The sequence below is a fragment of the Somniosus microcephalus genome, chromosome 24 (assembly GCF_052327205.1).
Source record: "Somniosus microcephalus isolate GS21.2 chromosome 24, FLI_Smic_1.0, whole genome shotgun sequence".
NCBI lineage: Eukaryota > Metazoa > Chordata > Chondrichthyes > Squaliformes > Somniosidae > Somniosus > Somniosus microcephalus.
The window spans coordinates 58,101,655-58,121,173 of record NC_141010.1 but is presented as its reverse complement, the minus strand read 5'-3'; the positions used below and the strand labels follow the sequence as shown (position 1 = coordinate 58,121,173).

At 45.7% G+C, this 19,519-nt stretch overlaps 1 protein-coding gene across 1 annotated transcript in view; it reads right to left on the bottom strand.

The window, feature by feature from the left end:
- The window catches only part of map3k3 (mitogen-activated protein kinase kinase kinase 3), a 161,020-nt gene that overhangs the window by 70,897 nt on the left and 70,604 nt on the right, over positions 1-19,519 (bottom strand). The window contains exons 8-12 of the mRNA XM_085966637.1: positions 17,731-17,864; positions 9,054-9,127; positions 6,670-6,737; positions 4,974-5,066; positions 3,346-3,537 (exon numbers count right to left, since the gene is read on the bottom strand). Coding sequence (XP_085822763.1) covers positions 3,346-3,537; positions 4,974-5,066; positions 6,670-6,737; positions 9,054-9,127; positions 17,731-17,864 — 561 coding nt within the window. The remainder of the gene's footprint in view (positions 1-3,345; positions 3,538-4,973; positions 5,067-6,669; positions 6,738-9,053; positions 9,128-17,730; positions 17,865-19,519) is intronic.

Sequence of the window (19,519 nt, the reverse complement as noted above, 5' to 3'; positions counted from 1 at the left end):
TGAGTGAAAGTTAGATGTTTTACTGATACAGTAAAACAGATTGACTTGTAATAGTTTCTGTCCTTGACGCCACACAAGCTGGTGTCAGGAAAGAGAAAATCAAGCTGACTGGAATGATAAGTGACTTTTCACTCCATCTACAGTGTCTAACTAGGGTGGGTCTGTTCTTCTGGCCCCACGAGTCAGATGTAACGGAGGAGCTGATAATGCCAGCAGGTACTAGGCTGACATCTTGGCGCACTACGCTGTGTAATTATTTTCCTGTACACAGACTCCAACAGATGAGGAATGTGCTGGGAGGTCAGGAGTCATTTCCAGGTCTTAGCCGATCTGTGTAACAGAAGAGTCAGCTGCTCCGTGTAGCCAGTTATATCAGAGTCAATAAATTTCTGTCATACATAGACAAAATATATTTGGACTAAGGAAGCAGAAATATTTAAAAACTAGCCGAGGGTTCCCCTCTCCCCGTCTCTCCTTAAGGTATGGATTCCAGGCTAGGGTACAGTTCAACAGACACTAGTGAGCCTCCAATAAAAGGCCCAACAGTCCCTTATTTATGTGCAAGTCTTGAAGGCAAGTGCTAGTTAGCTATTCAACCATTGGGGAAGGAGGGAGGAGAGGGGGCGGCGACAGATGGGATCTCCTCTGGGCCGGATCCTGCTCCTACTGAAGTCCACACCACATTATCAGCGCTGGGTGGTGTTCAGGAGCAGCAATCCTGTCCGTTTTCCCCTTTCCAAGCAAGAGTGCCAAGACCAACAGCAACACCCCAACTGAGATCAATTAACTCCACAAAGGCCAAATTTGGAACCTTTCAGATCTACACGGCTCAACTACTGAATAAACATGCTAAACCAGTGAAGCCAAGTGTTAAAACTTTTAAAGTTCACCCCCACCCCCTGGCTCATACTTTCTCTATTTCCACCCCACCTCTCAAAAACACATTCCTATTAAGGATCAAACTGGAGACTTTCTAGTCAACAAAACCCTTTAAAAGGGGCACTGCCTTTATGATTTTTGTGGCACTTGTGTGTAGGTGGAGGATAAGAAAAATAAATCGCCAGTTAAATCTCAGGTAGAGAACGGCCTGTGAAGAGAATGCTTCTATGTGAATGTTGCATACTCCTAACACAGAGAAATCTCGGTCATTTGGACATTCATCAGCATGTGAGTGTTAGTGTATTGTTTACCGATACTGTAAATTGGAGTGACTTGTAATATAGTTTCAGTCTTTAACTCCACACAAGTAATACTGCTGGAGTGAAACATCACTTATCATTCCAGTCAGCTAGATTTTCTCTTTCCTGATTGGATTCCCACACAGATAAGTGGAGATTGCCCCTGGCCCTTGCACCACTCTTTAGCTGGTCCACAGGAGGTGCGGGGAAATTCACGACTCAATTTTCAGAAACTTTTCAAAAGTTGGCACCTTGTGATTGCAAGGCTGAGACAGATCTTGTTGCCTGATACAATGTGGACTTGAATCCAAGTCCTACCATTGCTTAGAGAAGGGTCACAGAGCCCTACAGCAAACATCCAGCTCCAGTCATCATCCCAGGTCATGCCTTACAAAATAGGTTGGATTGAAGAATGCCCTCCAACTTACCTGATCTCATCCTTCCTAAATACTAACCCTACTGTCTTCCATTACAGCATCTAGTTATTGGTTAAAGGAATCCTGGCTTCAGTCACCCTCCCTCCCTTAACCAGACGGCAATGGCTGCATCTTAGAATGCTGGGGAAATAGCAGAAGCTCTGACCAGAATCTTTCAAACATCAGTAGATATGGAAAGCTGTGCCAGGGGACTAGAAGTTTGCCAATGTAACACCTCTGCTTAAAAAGGGAGAAAGGATAAGCCAGGTAACGAAAGACCAGTCAGCCTAAGACAGGCAGTAAGGTTCTAGACGTCATGATACAGGATAAAATTAACTCACTCAGAAAAGCATGGGTTAATTAAAAATAGCCAGCATTGATTTGTAAAAGGCAGGTCACGTCTGACAAATGAAATAGACCTCTTTGATAAAGAAAATGCAGTGGATGTTGTGTACATGGATTTTCAAAGGTGCTTGTTCATAGAATGAAGGCACATGGTATTTAAGGGAGTGTGGTCACATAGGTAAGAAGTTGATTGAAGGGCAGAAAATGGAGAGCAGTGGTTAATAGATGGTTTTCAGACTGGTGTGCCCCGGGAATCAGTGTTCAGATTATTGCGCTTCATGCACACTAAAAATGATCTGGACATGGGCCTAGGGGCACCATATTAAAATTTGCAGACAACACAACAGGGAGTATGGTTAACTTCAGGGGGACAGACAGATGAATAGATTGGGCAGATAGATGTCAAATTAAATTTAATATGAAGCAATGAGAGCCGATACACTTTGGGAGGACAAACAAGGAGGAAATATACACTAAATGGTCAAACTTTAATGGTGTGGAGGAACAGAGACTCATAGGGATTCAGATACACAAATCTTCAAAGTGGAAGGATAAGTTCTTGAAGCTTTAAAATAAAAAGCATACGAGATCCTAGGTTTTATAAAGAGGAGCATAGAGTACAAAGGTAAGAGACAATACCTATACCAATCATTAACGAGACCTCAGTTAGACTATTTTGGATGCCCCTCTTTAGGAAGGATGTCAAGGCCATGAAGCGGGTGCAGAAGAGATTCACTATGATACCAAGGATAAGAGGCTTCAGTTAGGAGGAGAGCCTACAGAAACTGAGTCTCTTCTAATCAGAACAAAGAAGATTAAGAGGAGACCTGATAGTGTTCAAAATTCTGAAGGGTTGTAAAGTAAATGGATAAATCTATGCCCAGTGCTTGGTACCAGAGGGCATAAGTTTGTCAATAAAAAATGACGGGAGATGTTAGAATTCTGTGTGTGCCAAGAGTTGTTCAGCCTCCCCAGAAACAGTGGAATTAAAATGCATAACAGCTTTTAAAACGATAGTGGATAAATATTAGAAAAAGAAAAATGTGAAAGGGTATGGGGAAAAGGGCAGGAGAATCGGACTAAGTGGACAGTTCTTTCAAAGGGTCAGCACAGGCACAAAGGGGCTGAATGGCCTCTTGTGCTGTAAAATTTGTGGATTCGATTCAGTTCCCAGCTGCTGCTCACCCTTTGTGGAAAGCAATACTTTGACGTTTCCTAAACTTGCCTTTCACAAACCCTGAAGCTGTGCCCTGGTGCCACTGCCCTGGTGCATCTGATGTGCTTCGCGTGTAAGGAAATGCCCATTGAAGATACCGGAAAGTGAACCAGACTTGATCACACGCAGTGCTGGCAATGTACTTACAAAGGATTCAAAATTGTGAATGGTAAAATAAAGGGCGACCTACATTTAGTGGAAACATTCCTCTCTTGCACCGAGAGCGTGTTTTCACTGTCTCCGCTGCGGATTCTCCCCCTGCTGTCCATGTACTGAGCAGCCAGACCCATGTTCTCCCCGTTTGTACTCAGCGACCGACTGGATGGGACAAGAGTGAACAGGTTCCCCTGCTGTCGGCGAATCCTTGGGAAGGTTCTCCGTCCTGAAGAATAAAATGAACACTTGTCAACACAGCCGCTGATGTCTGAACACTCGCATCTAATTTTCTAAAACCAATAGGCAGGCAGGCATCACACCAGACTTCAGCTGCAAAAGCCATGGAGCGCTCTGATCACATACTGGGGTCAAGTATCTTTCCACCCCACCCCCCTCCCCACCACAATCGCTAATTCTCTCAACTCAAGGCACTTGACTGCTTACTGTTTCCACATGCGCCAGGTATACCCCGGGACCCCGTTCAAGTGGCCATTATTCACGTGTGAGTGACAGCGTTGCCAGGCTATTCACCCAAATGGGGCATCACAGCCAAGCCTGATCCTGTTCTCACCCGACGCCCCCACGTGCTAATTTTTCAGCGGGGTCACGGGATAGGGATCAGGAGCAGGAACCCTGGTCAGCTATAGCACCTGAACTGCTGCCTCAGCTGAAATCCACTAACTCAGTGGAGACCAGGAATCAAAGCTGGGATTTTCCTGGATTGTATGGCTCAGGTATTGAAGACCGGCAAGGAGTATAGTTTACCCACTACACTAGCGGCATGATTGTAGGACTGCCAGCCACCGTTAGGAATGATATTTGATGATGCTTTCTTGAACCAAATGAAACAGCTAAACTGGGAGAGACAATCCATCTGCAGGGGTGCAGCCCAACTGTATGCCCAGCAGCAACGTACCCCACTGTGAGTAGTGAGGTGATGGAGGGAAACCAAGGATTTGGAGGGATTAAAAGGAACGTTACAGGAAACTCTATCGTATCTGGCACCAACGGGACCGGGATGGTGCCGGTTGATTAAAAATTCCGGATAACAGAGGTATATCTACCGAGGCTATTTTAAACAAACAAAAATTAAAAAAATCAAGAAATGTGCAGTACAAGTGGGTATTCACAGAATGTTGTGTTAAATGGATGGTGGAAGATGCTTGATTAAGTACAGTACTGCCAGTTCAGGGTAATCCATAACTCGGATCGGAAGAGACTACTGGCAGCGCGGGAGAGTCAGACCCCGGTTATTGAGGTGTTCGGATCGGAAGAGACTTCCGACAGCGCCCAGAAGCCGAGTAGTGGCAGTTTGAAGAACTACCCCCACTGACTAACTCGGCCACCGCGGGAGACTCGGACTCGGACACATTTCCGGTTATTGAGGTGCTGTTTTCGGAGTATGAATTTTGCCGGTTATTAGAGAATTCTGGATATTTCGGTGCCGTTTAAACGAGAGTTTCCTCTATTAAGACCCTCAAGTTAAACCTGAAAGTACAGGGACTGCTGCAGTTAAACTCCTTCAGAGTTATTCTTGTACTTGCAGCTTGTTACAGGACAGTTCAGTTTCATGCATTTGAATTTCAGTGGCGTGCCTTCATTAAAGCTGTTCCACACCCACCGAGTAACACCTCCACAGTATGTGCGCTGCTTCACACTCACCGTCGCCATAATCCTTCTGGTTGAGAGACATGTGGAACTGCCGGGGGTAGGTCCCTCCTTTTCCAGCCTTATCATAGACATGGTTCTCACGATCTGAAAAAGGAACATGCAAGGAGACTTGGCAAAATGTTACGATTGTAAATAAATTCCCAGAGAAAGCTAAATCTCTTGAAGGTACTGTCACATATAATTCTGTAAATGCAATGTGTTGGATATATACAGAACCCCAATGACTCCATTTCAGTGCAGTGTCAAGGTCTCTCCCATTTGCCCCATTTTCTCCCAACTTATCCTGAAGGCACTGACTCTTGCTGCAGTATGGGTCCTTGCACACAAACCCTCCAATATCTCATACAAGTGCTCTACACAGTGACGGTCAGGCTATTGGCTGAGCATTGCACTTAATCTTGCACAACCAAGACCAACCCCATGTGCTGCAATCTTACCCGCGTGGCCTTGTGGTGAATGCAACTCACCCAACGGGCCTGCTGACACACCATCCTAAACTTACTGAACCCTCGTCAGTAAATCCATCCACTGGGCTCTCGGTTGGGAAGCTTAGGGTTTGTCTCCTTTGTGGATTTCCCTGTGGGGCAGGACCTAAAGTATAGCCGTCAAGTCTGTAACTAATGTGTTATACGAGTGTCCCACGAGTCACAGTGGACCCTGCACACTCCTACTATAAACTGGATAGGTAGAATTTGTGCATGCCCTTGATTTGCCAAGTTTGCTGCCCATCAGTGGTGGCACACTCAAGGGGCTATCGTAACTACGGACATGGTGTAGCGGACGGCAGGTATAGCTATCATTCTCTGTGATAACATAGGAGTTCATGAGGAGATATTTATATATCAACCAGGAACTTCTATAATCTGCAGTCAAATGTTCTACCACTGAGCTATAGCCCTCTCACATGCCAATGTCCCATGAACTTCACAACCGAATGATCCAACCGAGAATGCCCTGAGATTTACACACAATCCCCACCCTCTCTTAATTGGGGCACATTTGCAGCCCAGCTGGATATTCACCCGCTCGAGATGCCCCACTCCATGCCCACGGCTTCATTCCCGGCACCAGGTCATTAATATATGGGGGAATGTCTTGCTGGGCTCTCCAGACCAGTGCCAGCTTAGTCATTCAATGCCAGCAACGACCCAGCATCAAGTGATGCCTAGTCCTTAGCACTGTGTTGTGAACTGCTGTGTAGTGTGCTGGGGAATGGAATACTATCCCAGGATAGTGTTAGGATCAAGTACCCCTAGGTCAGGAACAGCACAGGTAAGATGTAGGGTAAAGCTCCCTCTGCACTTTCCCAGCAAGCACTCCCACAAAGGGTACAGCATAGGTTAGATGTAGGATGAACCCCTCTCTACTCTGTGCCAATGTGCCTTAACCGCAGCTTCAGAAAACAGACCCCTCCTCTCACAAAAATGCCAATGTGACTTCCATTTCCCATACCAGCCACCTTTATGACTTATTGGAGTGGATGCAAACTAAGGTCTCAGAAGTGAAAAGGGCATTGTAAAAATCGACCGTGCTGACCCAGAACAGCTTTCACTTAATCAGTCAGCCTGTTCCACTCAATCTACAGCTGTAACCTTTTGAAGTGACAATGAAAAACAATGCAGAATGTTCTTTACTTTTCCTGAAAAACGAGAAAGCAATAAGCTCATGAGGCGACTCCCAAACCTACCCAAGTACAGCTGTCTGTTGTCAGGGTAGCTCTGTGCTCGGGACATACGAGACTTCCGATATGATGGGCTGAAAATTTAAAAAGTAAGTTAGCATCATCAACCACACAGTGACTGTAGAACCTGCCCACTGGCTCACCTCTGGTTGCTGCTGTTGCACAATCTGATCAGATATTGATGTCAATGCAAAATCCATGCTGATTTCTGCTGGAGCGCAGAACTGGGCATAGGTGCCAAGCACAATATTTCCTTCACCTGAACAGATTAAGGGTGCTCCAGACAATAACCATCTGCATGGGGGGTGGGGGGCACGTTGGGGAGAGTGCTAGTTTTCCTGTTTAGGTCATGCTTACCTAAACCGTGAGATCTCTTCAGGGCAGAAAACAAACATGGCATTAGTTGGGGTGCCAGCTTTTTGCCAACCTACTCTGCGGCTAACTGTAACCATGTCTCACCCGAGGTGTTTCCTCCCGCCCCTCACTAACCAAGTTGATGGGTGGGTGACCAGCTCGCAGGGCTTCAGTGGCTAAAACACTGGCCCAGAAATGAACCTCCCTCCAGTATGATTTGGACAGGTTGGGTGATTGGGCAGAAGCATGGCAGATGCAATATAATGTGGATAAATGCGAGGTTATCCACTTTGGTGTCAAAAACAGGAAGGCAGATTATTATCTGAATGGCAATAGATTGGGAGAAGGGGAAGTGCAACGAGACCTGGGCGTCCTTGAGCACCAGTCGCTGAAGGTAAGCATGCAGGTGCAGCAGGCAGTTAAGAAGGCAAATGGTATGTTGGCCTTCGGAGCGAGGGGGTTTGAGTACAGGAACAAGGATGTCTTGCTGCAGTTGTGCAAGGCCTTGGTGAGACCACACCTTGAGTATTGTGTGCAGTTTTGGTCGCCTTATCAGGAATTTGGACATGAGTCTAGGTTCGGATCGGTCATGGCCCTGTGGGTAGCGGAGCGGGCCCAGGGGCCGTGTAGCCTGATCCTGCTCCTATTTCGTGTGTTTAATTCTGTTAGATTCAGGAGATGGTTCTGTGATAGTGGATTGGCGGTTAGGATCAGATCAGCCATGATCTTATTGAATGGCGGAGCAGGCTCGAGGGGCCGATTGGCCTACTCCTGCTCCTATTTCTTATGTTCTTATCTGAGGAAGGATGTTCTTGCCATGGAAGGAGTGCAGCAAAGATTCACCAGGCTGATACCTGGGATGGCAGGAATGACATATGAGGAGAGATTGGGTTGATTGGGCTTGTACTCACTGGAGTTTAGAAGAATGAGAGGGGATCTCATTGAAACTTATAAAATTCTAACAGGACTGGACAGACTAGGTGCAGGAAGGATGTTCCCGATGGTCGGGGAGTCCAGAACCAGGGGTCACAGTCTAAGGATATGGGGTAAGCCATTTAGGACAGAAATGAGGAGGAATTTCTTCACCCAGAAAGTGGTGAACCTGTGGAACTCTCTACCACAGAAGGCGGTGGAGGCCAGTTCATTAAATATATTCAAAAAGGAGTTGGATATATTTCTTAAGGCTAAAGGGATCAGGGGATATGGGGAGAAGGCAGGGACAGGGTACTGAATTTGGTTGATCAGCCATGATCGCATTGAATGGTGGAGCAGGCTCGAGGGGCCGAATGGCCTACTCCTGCTCCTATCTTCTATGTTTCTATATGTTACAGGGACAGAGATGATTGGCCAGGCATCAACCCAGGCCCCACCAATCCACTTCGGCCACTGATGTTCCAACACTGGGCCAAGATTATCTTTCAAAAAAGGCTCAGTGGCCATCTTGCAAGCAGTGGCCATGACCGAGTCCTTGAGTTGCAATGATGCAGGCGCCTTCGCTGTGGCACCGGTGACCAACACTGAGCCATCGAGACAGGTGAATGTGAAGTAGCATGGATTGTGGTCAGGGACAAACTCAGAGTTAGGACTGCCCTGCCTGCCGGGTGGCATTAATAAGAGACAACTCCAACTTTTGTAAGTTACCAAATTGAGAAATTTTGCCTTCAGAAAAAGCTATGGTAGCTGTCATTTTTGAACTGGTCACAAAAAAGTTCCCTGAATACATATTTCCCGTTAGGTTTTTTTCTCCCCTCGATTGCCACAGGTTCCGACTCTCGCTAGAATGGCAGCTGAATCCAAAGCCCTGAATTTACCAACAGCCGAATAATGATTAGAAGGGGAAACACTGGCTGGTTTTCCCCTCCCTAACTCGGTGGTGCTGAGGTTAACTGCAGTGTTCCTGGTTCCACCCCAGCCAATGTAGTACAGTCCTTGGAATGAACCCAGGATGTTTTAATCATTGTCTCAAAAACAAGCATAATTATTTGATAGGCTTACAGAATTGGGTAAAGGGAAGAGACCTCTGCTCCTGCACTCACCTGTCTGCTCTCCTATCCAAGGATTGGCAGCTGCCCGACATGGAGTTCTCAGCACTGCTCTGGGGCTCGTAGATCTGCAGGGAACATCACATTGCCATTAACTTAAGATTACTACGAACCACTGTATGAATTGTGCTTTATAAAACTTAATTTCCAGTATCTTCTCCACTGAAAGCAGTGACACAGGCTGGGGTAAGGAGGGGGCGGCACGCGAGGGCAGGTTGGGGGCACGTGCGAGGAAATCCAAGATAGGCATCGGTTAAAATTTCAAACTTTGTATGGGGGATTTGTTAGACACGGGACTGTAGGCTTTTCAGCGACAGTGTTTTAAACGCAGAGGCCAAAACCTGAAAGGCCAGGATGGTAATTCAGGCTAAATGTCAAACAGTTCCTGCATTGATATGGTAACAACACTAAAAGCATCCAACCTCAGAGACAGGTCCTGAAGAAATCTATTTAACAGACAAATTATAAGCCAGTGTTTTAGGCTCCAAAACCCTTTAAGATTGTCAAATTTGCGAAATGAAGCCATCCAACCTTAGTATTAGATGCATTATCCATGATCAGCATAGATCAGGTGTGTGGTACCATGAAACTTATCAATAAGCTATCTAGGGACTGAAGTGTTTCTTTCAAGTTTAAAAAAGCTCATTTCTCAGAGGATGCGACATAAGTTACATTTCCTTTGGATCACTTTGCTGTCCAGGTAAAAGGGACACATTTACTATCATTTTTCCAGACAAAAAGACCAAGGCAAAGGAGGCTCAGAAACACAGCCTAGAAAAGTAGAAGCTACAGGAAGCCAAGAGAACTCGGAGCAGTTGTGACCAGCTCACCCAGTAACACAAACTCTTAAAGTAAGAGTACATAAATAGAAAATGATGTCTAATCGACCAAGTCGCAGCCCACAAACGCTGCCTGACCTGCTGAGTATTTCCAGCATTTTCTGGTTTTAATCACAGAAAACTCACCAGACTGCAGAAACAGCTCAATCCAGAAAAGAGTATTCAACTTTGACCAGAGTGCCGCTACTTGCCAAATACAGATTGCAAGTCTTCACACCAATGCCGGAGTTAATTAGGGAGCATGTGATTGATGTTGATTATGCTGTTACACAAGGCAGTAAGATTACAAGTTATGCAATGCTCTAATCCGACTGCTGATCTGAATTGTCATCTCATGTCCAGTTGAACTCAATGACTGCTTTGTTGCTGTAATTTTGAAACCATGTTATTGTAGTGCTTGTGATGATTACTCTAATAACCCATCTTATCCTTTCATACATAGTTAGAAAAATAGTATGAGATACAACTCTGCTCCTGTTCAATTTTTATTCAATCTTTGGTAAGCAAAATGGTTTTCAACTATGCACGGATCATAACCACTGCTCACATTTTCTCGGACAGCAGGAGCTGTTAATGGTTCTGCTGCTGCCATTTACACCTCTTCTGGACCCATCTTTTATTTCTTCACTTGTCCCATTACCACCCTCCTTTTGGCTAGCAACATCATTCCTTTGGTCATTTAATCACTCCTGCCTTCCACCCTATCACAGACCTTCCCCTTTTGTTCGTTCCTCAACCTCACCCCCACTTTTCCCTGACTTTATACTTACTTATAAACTGTTAAATCTCAAACATCTTCCAGTTCTGAGGAAAAGTCACCAACCTGAAACGCTGTTTCTCTCTCCACAGATGCTGCCTGACCTGCGGAGGGTTTCCAGTGCTGACTCACTGACAGCTAGTTCCCCCTAACCCTGCAAATTAGCCCTCCTCAAGTGCATATTCAATTGCCTTTTGGAAGTTACTATTGACTATGCTTCCATCACCCTTTCAGGCAGCGCATTCCGGACTGCAATAACTCACTCTGTAAAATTAATTTTTCTCATCTCGCCTGTTTTTTTGCCAATTATCTTAAATCAGTGTCCTCTGGTAACTGGCCCTTCTGCCACTGCAAACAGTTTCTCCTTATTTACTCTATCAAAACCCTTCATGATCTTGAACACCTCTATCAAATCTCCCCAGAACCTTTTCTGCTCCAAGTAGAATAACTCCAGATTCTCTAGTCTTTCCATGTAATTGAAGTCCCTCATCCCTGGTACCATTCTAGTACATTTCCTCTGCACCCTCTCTAAGGCCTTGACATCTTTCCTGAAGTGCGGTGCCCAGAATTGGACACAATCCTCCAGCTGTGGCCGAACCAATTATTTATAAAGGTTTAGCATAACTTCCTCGCTTTTGTACTCCATGCCTCGGTTAATAAAGCCAAGGATCCCGTACGCTTTTTAAACAGCCTTCTCAACTTGTCCTGCCACGTTCAAAGATTTGTGTACGTACACCCACAGGTCTTTGTTCCTGTATATCCTTTGAAATTGTACCATTTAGTTTATATTGCCTCTCCTCGTTCTTCCTGTCCAGGTCATTAAGATACATCAAAAAGAGCAGTGGTCCCAGTACCGACCCCTGGGGAACACCATTGTATACGTCCCTCCAGTCTGAAAATCAACCGTTCATCACTGCTCTCTGCCTTCAGCTTTCGGTCTCTTAGCCAATTTTGTAGCCACACTGCCACTGCCACTGCCCCTTTAGTCCCATGGGCTTTAATTTTGCCAACAAGTCTATAATGTGGTACTTCATCAAACACTTTTGAAAGACCATATACACAAATGCACGATCTTCATCAATCCTCTTCGTTACTTCATCAAAGAACTCAATCAAGTTAGTCAAACACAAATTGCCTTGAACAAATCCGTGCTGGCTATCATTTATTAACCCATATTTTTCCAAGTGTCCCTCTTATTTCCCTTTTCAGTTCTTCTCTGTACTTTCTGCATTCAGTTTGGTTCTCGACTGTATTATGAGCCTGACATTTATCATAAGCCACCTTTTTCTGTTTCATTTTAATCTCTATATACTTAGTCATCCAGGGAGCTCTAACTTTGGATACCTTTCCTTTCCCCCTTGTGGGAATGCGTCTAGTCTATACCCGAACTATCTCCTCTTTGAAAGCCTCCCATTGTTCATTTACTGTTTTACCTGCCAATCTTTAATTCCAATCCACCTGGGACAGATCCCCATCAACTCATTGAAATTAGCCCTCCTTCAGTTGAGTATTTTCCCGTTTGATTGTTCCTTGTCCTTTTCCATAACTACTCCAGACCTAATGATAGTGATCAGTTTCCCAAATGCTCCCCCACATGCAACGTTCTCGTTAAGCAGCGCGGCCACGCAGCGGTCTGGAGCTTCCACGCAGCCCGCAGTGCCTTTTAAATGGAAAAACTGCACATGCGCAGAAATTCGAATGGGCCGTGCACCCAAAATAAATTAGCAGGAACACTGCCCACATGCTCCACTTTATTCCCCAGAACCAGATCCAGCACTGCTTCCTTCCTCGTTGGACTGAAAACATACTGATCAAGAAAATTCTCTTGGACACATTTCAAGAATTCCTCCCCGTCTTTGCCCTTTAGTCAGGAAGTAGTCACTGGGCAGTGCCAAGTTGGATTTTAAAAGCTTGTAGGTTGTCAGAGGAAAGGAAGACAGAGAGGAAACGGAGCTGTAGACTTTTGAAGTCTGGGAAGTAAGTGAAACAGAATGCAATGTATCAATGTATTTTCTACTAAATCAGCAGGAGGGATGGATTCAACATCCAGGTGACCTGGGCAGACAGTCACTTGAGGGTTCCCTGGGTTTGCTTTGTGTTGAGAACTCTGAATATTCCCCCTCATTATGGGGCAGATCTCTGCATGGATTCACCAGGTAGAGAGTGTAGCTAAATGTATGGCTGACTGTATTTGGACAAAATAGGGGCAACATTTTAAATAGAAGGCCTTTCCATTGCCAGTTCTCTATTACAGTCTGCAGCTCATTCAACCCAAAAACTTCCTCTCTGCAGTATCTTTTCTTCTATCCTCAACCTCCCCCAACTTTACTAAAATGATGGTTAGTCTTTCAGTTCTGATGAAGGGTTACACCTGAAACATTAACCTGACTTCTCTTTACACCTGTTGCGTATTTCCAGCAACTGCTGATTTTGTTTTAAGTTTAAATGGTGCCCAAGGCAATTAATTGTTTCAGTTGCGTTAGAGACGTGCAACAGGAAAGGATTCTGTAAGAGTTGATGGCACCATTGCCGATGCAGCACACCCTCAGTAATTCACAAGACATCCCAGGTCACTACTGGAAGAGCAGGGAGCGCTCCTGGTGTCCTGCTCAATAACCTTCCCTCAATCAAGGCCACCAAGAAAAGATTCCACTGATTTGCCGTTTCTGGGATCTTGCTGTGTGCAGATTGGCTGCCTAAAAAGATCAGATACTATACTCCAAAAAGTATTTGATGTGAAACGCTTTGAGACATCCAGAAGATGTGCTAAGACTATATAAATGCAAGTCGGTCTTCTTACTTTCACTGAAGTGTCAGCCTACAAGGTGCCAGGTGATGTCACAGCCCCGAGAGTTGGAAGTAAATGACATGTAGCGGAAGAATACCCCCCTCGCTCTCCCCAGAGACACACTCTCCTCCCCCACCATCCCCACTGTACAGTCAGAGGATGAGATGTTAAACTGAGGCTCCATCTCCCCTGGTGTCCTGGCCAATACTTATCCCTCAAAGAACATCAGTAAAACAGATTATCCAGTCATTATCTTATTGCTGTTTGTGGGAGCTTGCTGTGCGCAAATTGGCTGCCTCGTTTCCTACATTACAACAGTGACTGCACTTCAAAAATACTGCATTGGCTGTAAAGCGCTTTGGGACGTCCTGAGGTCGTGAAAGGCGCGATATAAATGCAAATTGTTTCATTTAAAAAAGGGGGGATTGGCAGGAGTTTGGGAGCAGGCCCCAGGCCCAAACAGACTAAATCATTTCTGTAGGAAGAGAGAGCGAAAAAAAATCTTGTGTATATGCTGAATGAAGGGGAGGTGCTGTCCCGCAGTCAGTGAGGTAAATGGCAGAGGGTGAGTCACTGAGGTCGGCTCTGGCACAGCACCATCATCTACAGCACAGGCAGAGGCCTGGGGGCAGGTGGTCCGCCTGCCGAGGAATGTCACGCGATGGGAAAGTTGTGGAGGGAAATGAAGAGAAGAAAATACATTAGCAAAAGGTCAGAATTAAATTATTTGTGGGATTGCAGGTACCTCCACATCAGACAGAGACTGCGATACTCTGTATCCATAAGTTTACTGGAAAGGCTTTAGTGAGTGGGTTAGGTCACTCGCAGGGTGCAGTTTATGATCACAGCCAGCTTGGAGGCAGGAAACACAGGCAAGGATGAAAACAGAAGGTTGTGAGGGGGAAGCTGAGAGGCCCAGGGCCAGTGTGAGGTGTCGTGTCATCCCACAAGAAAACACAGTGAAAGCTGAATATGACAGAATGGGTGCTCTGCAGTCATAACCATGGAGACTCAGCTTGTTTATAAATAACCTCTGCAGAACAAGTGTGTCATGCACATAGGGGCTTCCACTGTTTTCAGCAATCTGCAAACTAATACAAGGGTCTGCCTCACCCCCAGGAACAAAAACCAATTGAGAAAATTATTTGGCTACATGAGAAGGAATCAAAAGAAGTGAAACTTGCTGGAATAAATGACAACTTTGTTAGTATAGAGATCTGTTGCACTTTTAATAGAACTCTCCCACTCCCAATTTTGGTGTATTGCGGCTCCGTTTGACTGTTGACAGGTTTGGCAGATTAAAGCAGAGATTTTTTGAGGACAACCTGGAGTGATTCACTCACACTCACTGTGGAAGCAAGTCCTCCACACTCCGTGCTGCTGTTCCGAGAGGCATCAGAAGCGGCTTGTTTACTGGGTCCTGGAGGAGCACTGCTCTCCTGCTTTTTAATGTGCGAACAGTGCAGCCGATCTCTGTATAAACCAGCTACAAGCAGGATGTAGCACACCCGCAAACTGTCTGTGACGAGTCAGTGTGCAGGCGTGAAGGACTGGCATCACGGCATCAGCTCAGCATCGACATGCTGACATCAATTTGTCATTACGGGGCATCACACTGGAGTCCCCAGAGGAAAAAAATGGTTGACTGGCCATTGGTCTTAACTAGGCCACGAAGTTTAGGCTGGGTGCCATGTGGCTGTGTGAGACCAGCCCATCAGGACCTCGCTCAAAGAAACGGTTGATGAAACTGCTCACTTTCTGGTAGGGGGTTTTAGGGAATTGTACCGAACAACTGGAGGGGAAGAAGAAAAAAAGACTTTACAAGGCCGGGCTTGTGTTATGGGTAAAATAATAGAGGTTCATCTGAAGGAGGGCAAGTCACTGAGGTGGGAGTGGTTCATCCTAGACACACCCGGTAAAATTCTTTGAGAAGTTGTCGGAGCTTGTGGATGAAGAGAACTGTCGACGTTGCTCATTTAGGCTTTTGATACAGTGTCACGTAGGAGTAGGGTTCCCAAAAATGTTCCCTGTAAGCTGGGTGGTCACGCGGCGCTGCAGGGACCCTGCACAGCTGGCTTGCCGGCTTTTCAATGAGAAAAACCAAGCGTGCGCGGTATTCTGAATGGGCCGTGCAGCGCCAAACAAAATTACAGGGAACACTGGTTCCCAACCCTCCCGCTTTTGGCGGAGTCTCCTGAAATTGGCGATTCCTTCTCCAGAACATTGCCTCTAGCAGCCCGGGAGATCAGGGCTTTAAATTTCCCACCAGTGCATTCCCTTCCGCTCTGTGACGTCGCCAGGCCTAGTGGGGTGCCCAAGGATCAGTGCCAACAGATCATGTTGTAGATCAATGATTTGGAAGCGGGGATAGAGACAAAACTGTCAAAACCCACCAATGACACAAAGGTTGGGGAAGGAGGGTGCAAACAATCAGGGGCAGTGCGATCTACACAGATTGAGAAATAGCTAATTAAATTCAATGCCAGCGCGTGAAAAGTGATGAATGAGACTTGGGAAGGAGAATAAATATTGGAACTATAAATGAAATGTTGTTAGTCCACAAAATTCATCAGAAGAAAAGGATTATGGGGATTAGTAGACAGATCTTTGAAACCATCTGCAGTATGTAGTTGTGCTAAATGAGGTAAAACGATCTTGGATTGTATAGAGCATCACAGGACATGATACTGAGCCTATTCACGGCTTCAGTTCGTCCCCACCTGGTGCAGCGAGTGCTGCCCTGGTCACCATATCACAAGATATTTAACTGGAAAAGGTGCAGCTGTGGGCTACCTGTCTGATGCTTGGCATCAGACACCTGAGCTACAAGGAGAGGCTACAGAAGCTGAGCTTGTTCACACCGGAGAAGAGGAGACCAGGAGGGGGTCTGATTGGGGGATTCAATGAGCCAAATCTTGCTGGAGTGGGGCAGCGTTAAAGGCTTTTTCCTGCACCCTTCAGCTTGAAATTAATTTGCGCCATAACTTGCTGGAAGTGCAAGTCGATAACGGCGCGGGGAGGGCAGCAGGGCATCTGGGACCTCGGTGAATGATGGCACCAACAGTCTATCTCCTTAACCAATTAGATTTAAGGATTGAGAAAAACAACAAAGGAGGGTGAATTCGTCAAATCAGGTACTGAAAGGGAAATTAACAGAGGGAAAGAAAGATTAGATTGAGAGAGAGAAAATAGACACAGAAAGGAAAAGAGAAACAAAATAAAGTTTCACAATTTAAAAATCTCCAACAACAATTCACTGTTTGAAGGAATGAGACGTGACAGTTTAAATGGTTCCCTTTCTGGGCCAGAGAGAGATTGACTGGCATTGCATTAACAATTATCACGTTGTTAAAAGGTTACTTACGCTCTTAATCGCCAGCCCTAACTTTTGGCAATAAGTTTAATGGGCACTTAATGTGAAAATACAGCATGTTCTTAAAAAAAAATAATGGAGGTGAAGGGCGAGATGCCGTTTGTGCAAAGCAAACAGTGGAGCGGCGTAAGTTAATCAGCAATTTCTGGCGATACGCAACTCATGGCATATCTCTTCTTCCCAAGCTTGCTGGCTGATTTGCACATTAATGATGGCGCGAGTTGTTAACACGCCATTATTTTTCCAGGAAGATTTGGCCTATTAATCTTACAAGTAATGACAATCTGAACACAGGAAACTATTTACCATGGACTTAAGGAGGCATGGGATGGAGCTCATGATCGGGCAGATCACACATTGGCTGAGAATGACTGCAGTGCAGGCTGGAGATCGAACCTGGAACACGCCTCATGTATTAGGCTCTGTCACCTCACACTACCCAAGCCCCTTGGTTGCTGTCTGCAGAGGCATGCCCGCCACCAGACTACAGTACTTCTGACATTTTGTGATCAGGTTTTGTCTTGCGTCTATCACTCTCCTACAGAGATAAACGTTGCTTTAAGAAAATGACAAGATACAACAATACTCAGCCTGACAAAATCAATTGGCAGAGGAAAACAACATGTACAGCCAGAAGTTGTGGTAATATAGTCTGGTAGAACTGCCAACATCCGTCTCTATCTTGTAGTCATGGATACGTACATCAGAGCTTCAATTCAACCCAAACACCAAAAAGAGCTGGCAGTTCAGCACTGAATAATGTATACACAGCCTGCATCCCTGGATGAAGGTGCTCCAATGTAATCTCCTCAGAGGGAGAGGGACAGAACGTTTGCTGTTACTCACTTCATGGAAAATTCCGATTTTGGTTTTGTACATTTTAGGGCACGTTACCGAGCAAAATCTTTACTCACACATCGTTCCATGTTCTCAGGGATGAACTCGCCCTCGCTGTGAATGCTGGTGTAGGATCCTTGGCGAGCGATCCGCTGTTGTCGCTCTGGTACATATCCTGGTGGTGGGGAGCTTCGACCCGTGTTCTGAGAACCTGCATAGAAAACCGTTTTACTGAGCGATGCGGATATCTTTTTTAATGCATTACCTAGCGCTTACCTGCTCGTTAAATGCTTGTGCAAAACTAACCTATCTACAGATAGTGACTAGATATCCTCCCGTGCAAGCGCAACACCTGCCCTTTTACCTCCTCCCTTCCTACCGCCCAGGGCCCCAAACACTCCTCCCAGGTGAAACAGCAATTTACTTATACTTCTTTCAATTTAGTGTACTGTATTCGCTGCTGTCTCCTCTACACTGGGGAGACCAAACGCAGATTGGGTGACCGCTTTGCAAAACACCTCCATTCAGTCCACAAGCATGACCCCGAGCTTCCGGTCGCCTGTCACTAAGTTCCGCTCCACTCCCACTCTGACCTCGGTGCTCGGCCAATGAAGCTCAACATAATCTCGAGGAACACCACGTCATCGTTTGATTAGGCACCTTACAGCCTTCCGGGTTTAACACAAGAGTTCAACAATTTCAGATCATAACCTCTGCCCTCATTTTTTCGGGCGGCAGCTGTTGATGTTTCTGCCATTCCCATTTACAGCGATTCTAGACCCATCTTTTGTTTCTTCACTTGTCCCATTACCATCTCCTCGCACCATCATCCCTTTTGTCATTTAATCTCTCCTGCCTTCCACCCTATCACAGACCTTCCCTTTTGTCTTTTCCTCCTCCCCTTTCCCTGCCCCTGCTTAAAATCCGTTACATCTCTAACTTTTTCCAGTTCTGACGAAAGGTCATCGACCTGAAACATTAACTCTCTCCACAGATGCTGCCTGACCTGCTGAGTATTTCCAGCATTTTCTGTTTTTATGACTAGACATCCTGTTCAGTAAGGTGCAATGCAATCAAATCAAATGAAAATGCTCAGAAGAGGCCTTGTGTAATGTCTGTGTTGCGCTGACATTCTTCTATTGGACCAGAAATTCTAGAACGGGGCTTGCAGCGCGTGCAAGCCCCGTATTTGCACTTACCCCGCGCTCGTGCCGATCAGCTTCTGGGACGCCTGAACTTGCAGAAATAGAAAGCACATTCCCGGGCAGCGTATGACGTCACGCCGCCCAGGAGTGCAGCCAGCGCGAAGCCAGGAGCGTGCAGTGTAAGTGAGACACGCCCCTTGAGGTCTCAGTTTCACTGGACACGCCCCCAATGTTTCTGTCAAGCTGCTAAGGATTTTTACATGCAAAGCAGCAGTTTAAATAGGTTTTTGGAAGTTTTTTGAAGATTTTGGTAACTTTTAAAAACTTTTTAAAATGTTAACATTATTTTGAGTAATCTGAAGTAGTTTTAAAGAGAATTAAAGCAATTTAAAGACTTTTAAAAGCCCTAAAAGAATTTTTTTAATTCCATTTATTTATTTAGCAATGTCGTCGTCATACGTGTCTTCACACTGTTCCCTTTGGGGAACTGTATGAAGTGGTGGAAGGATTTATGGCCATGATTAACGCTCATTCCGTGACCATAACCATCTTTGAACCAGCCATTAGGGCGGTTAGTCCTATGGCGGGAGGGTTTTACGGGCTCCCACAAGCTATACAAGGAGGGGGGGCCACCCACACCCACGGACACAAATATCCCACTGGATGTCAACCCAGAATTTAGAGCCGGAGCTCCGACTCCACTTGCCGGGACTGTCTGGAG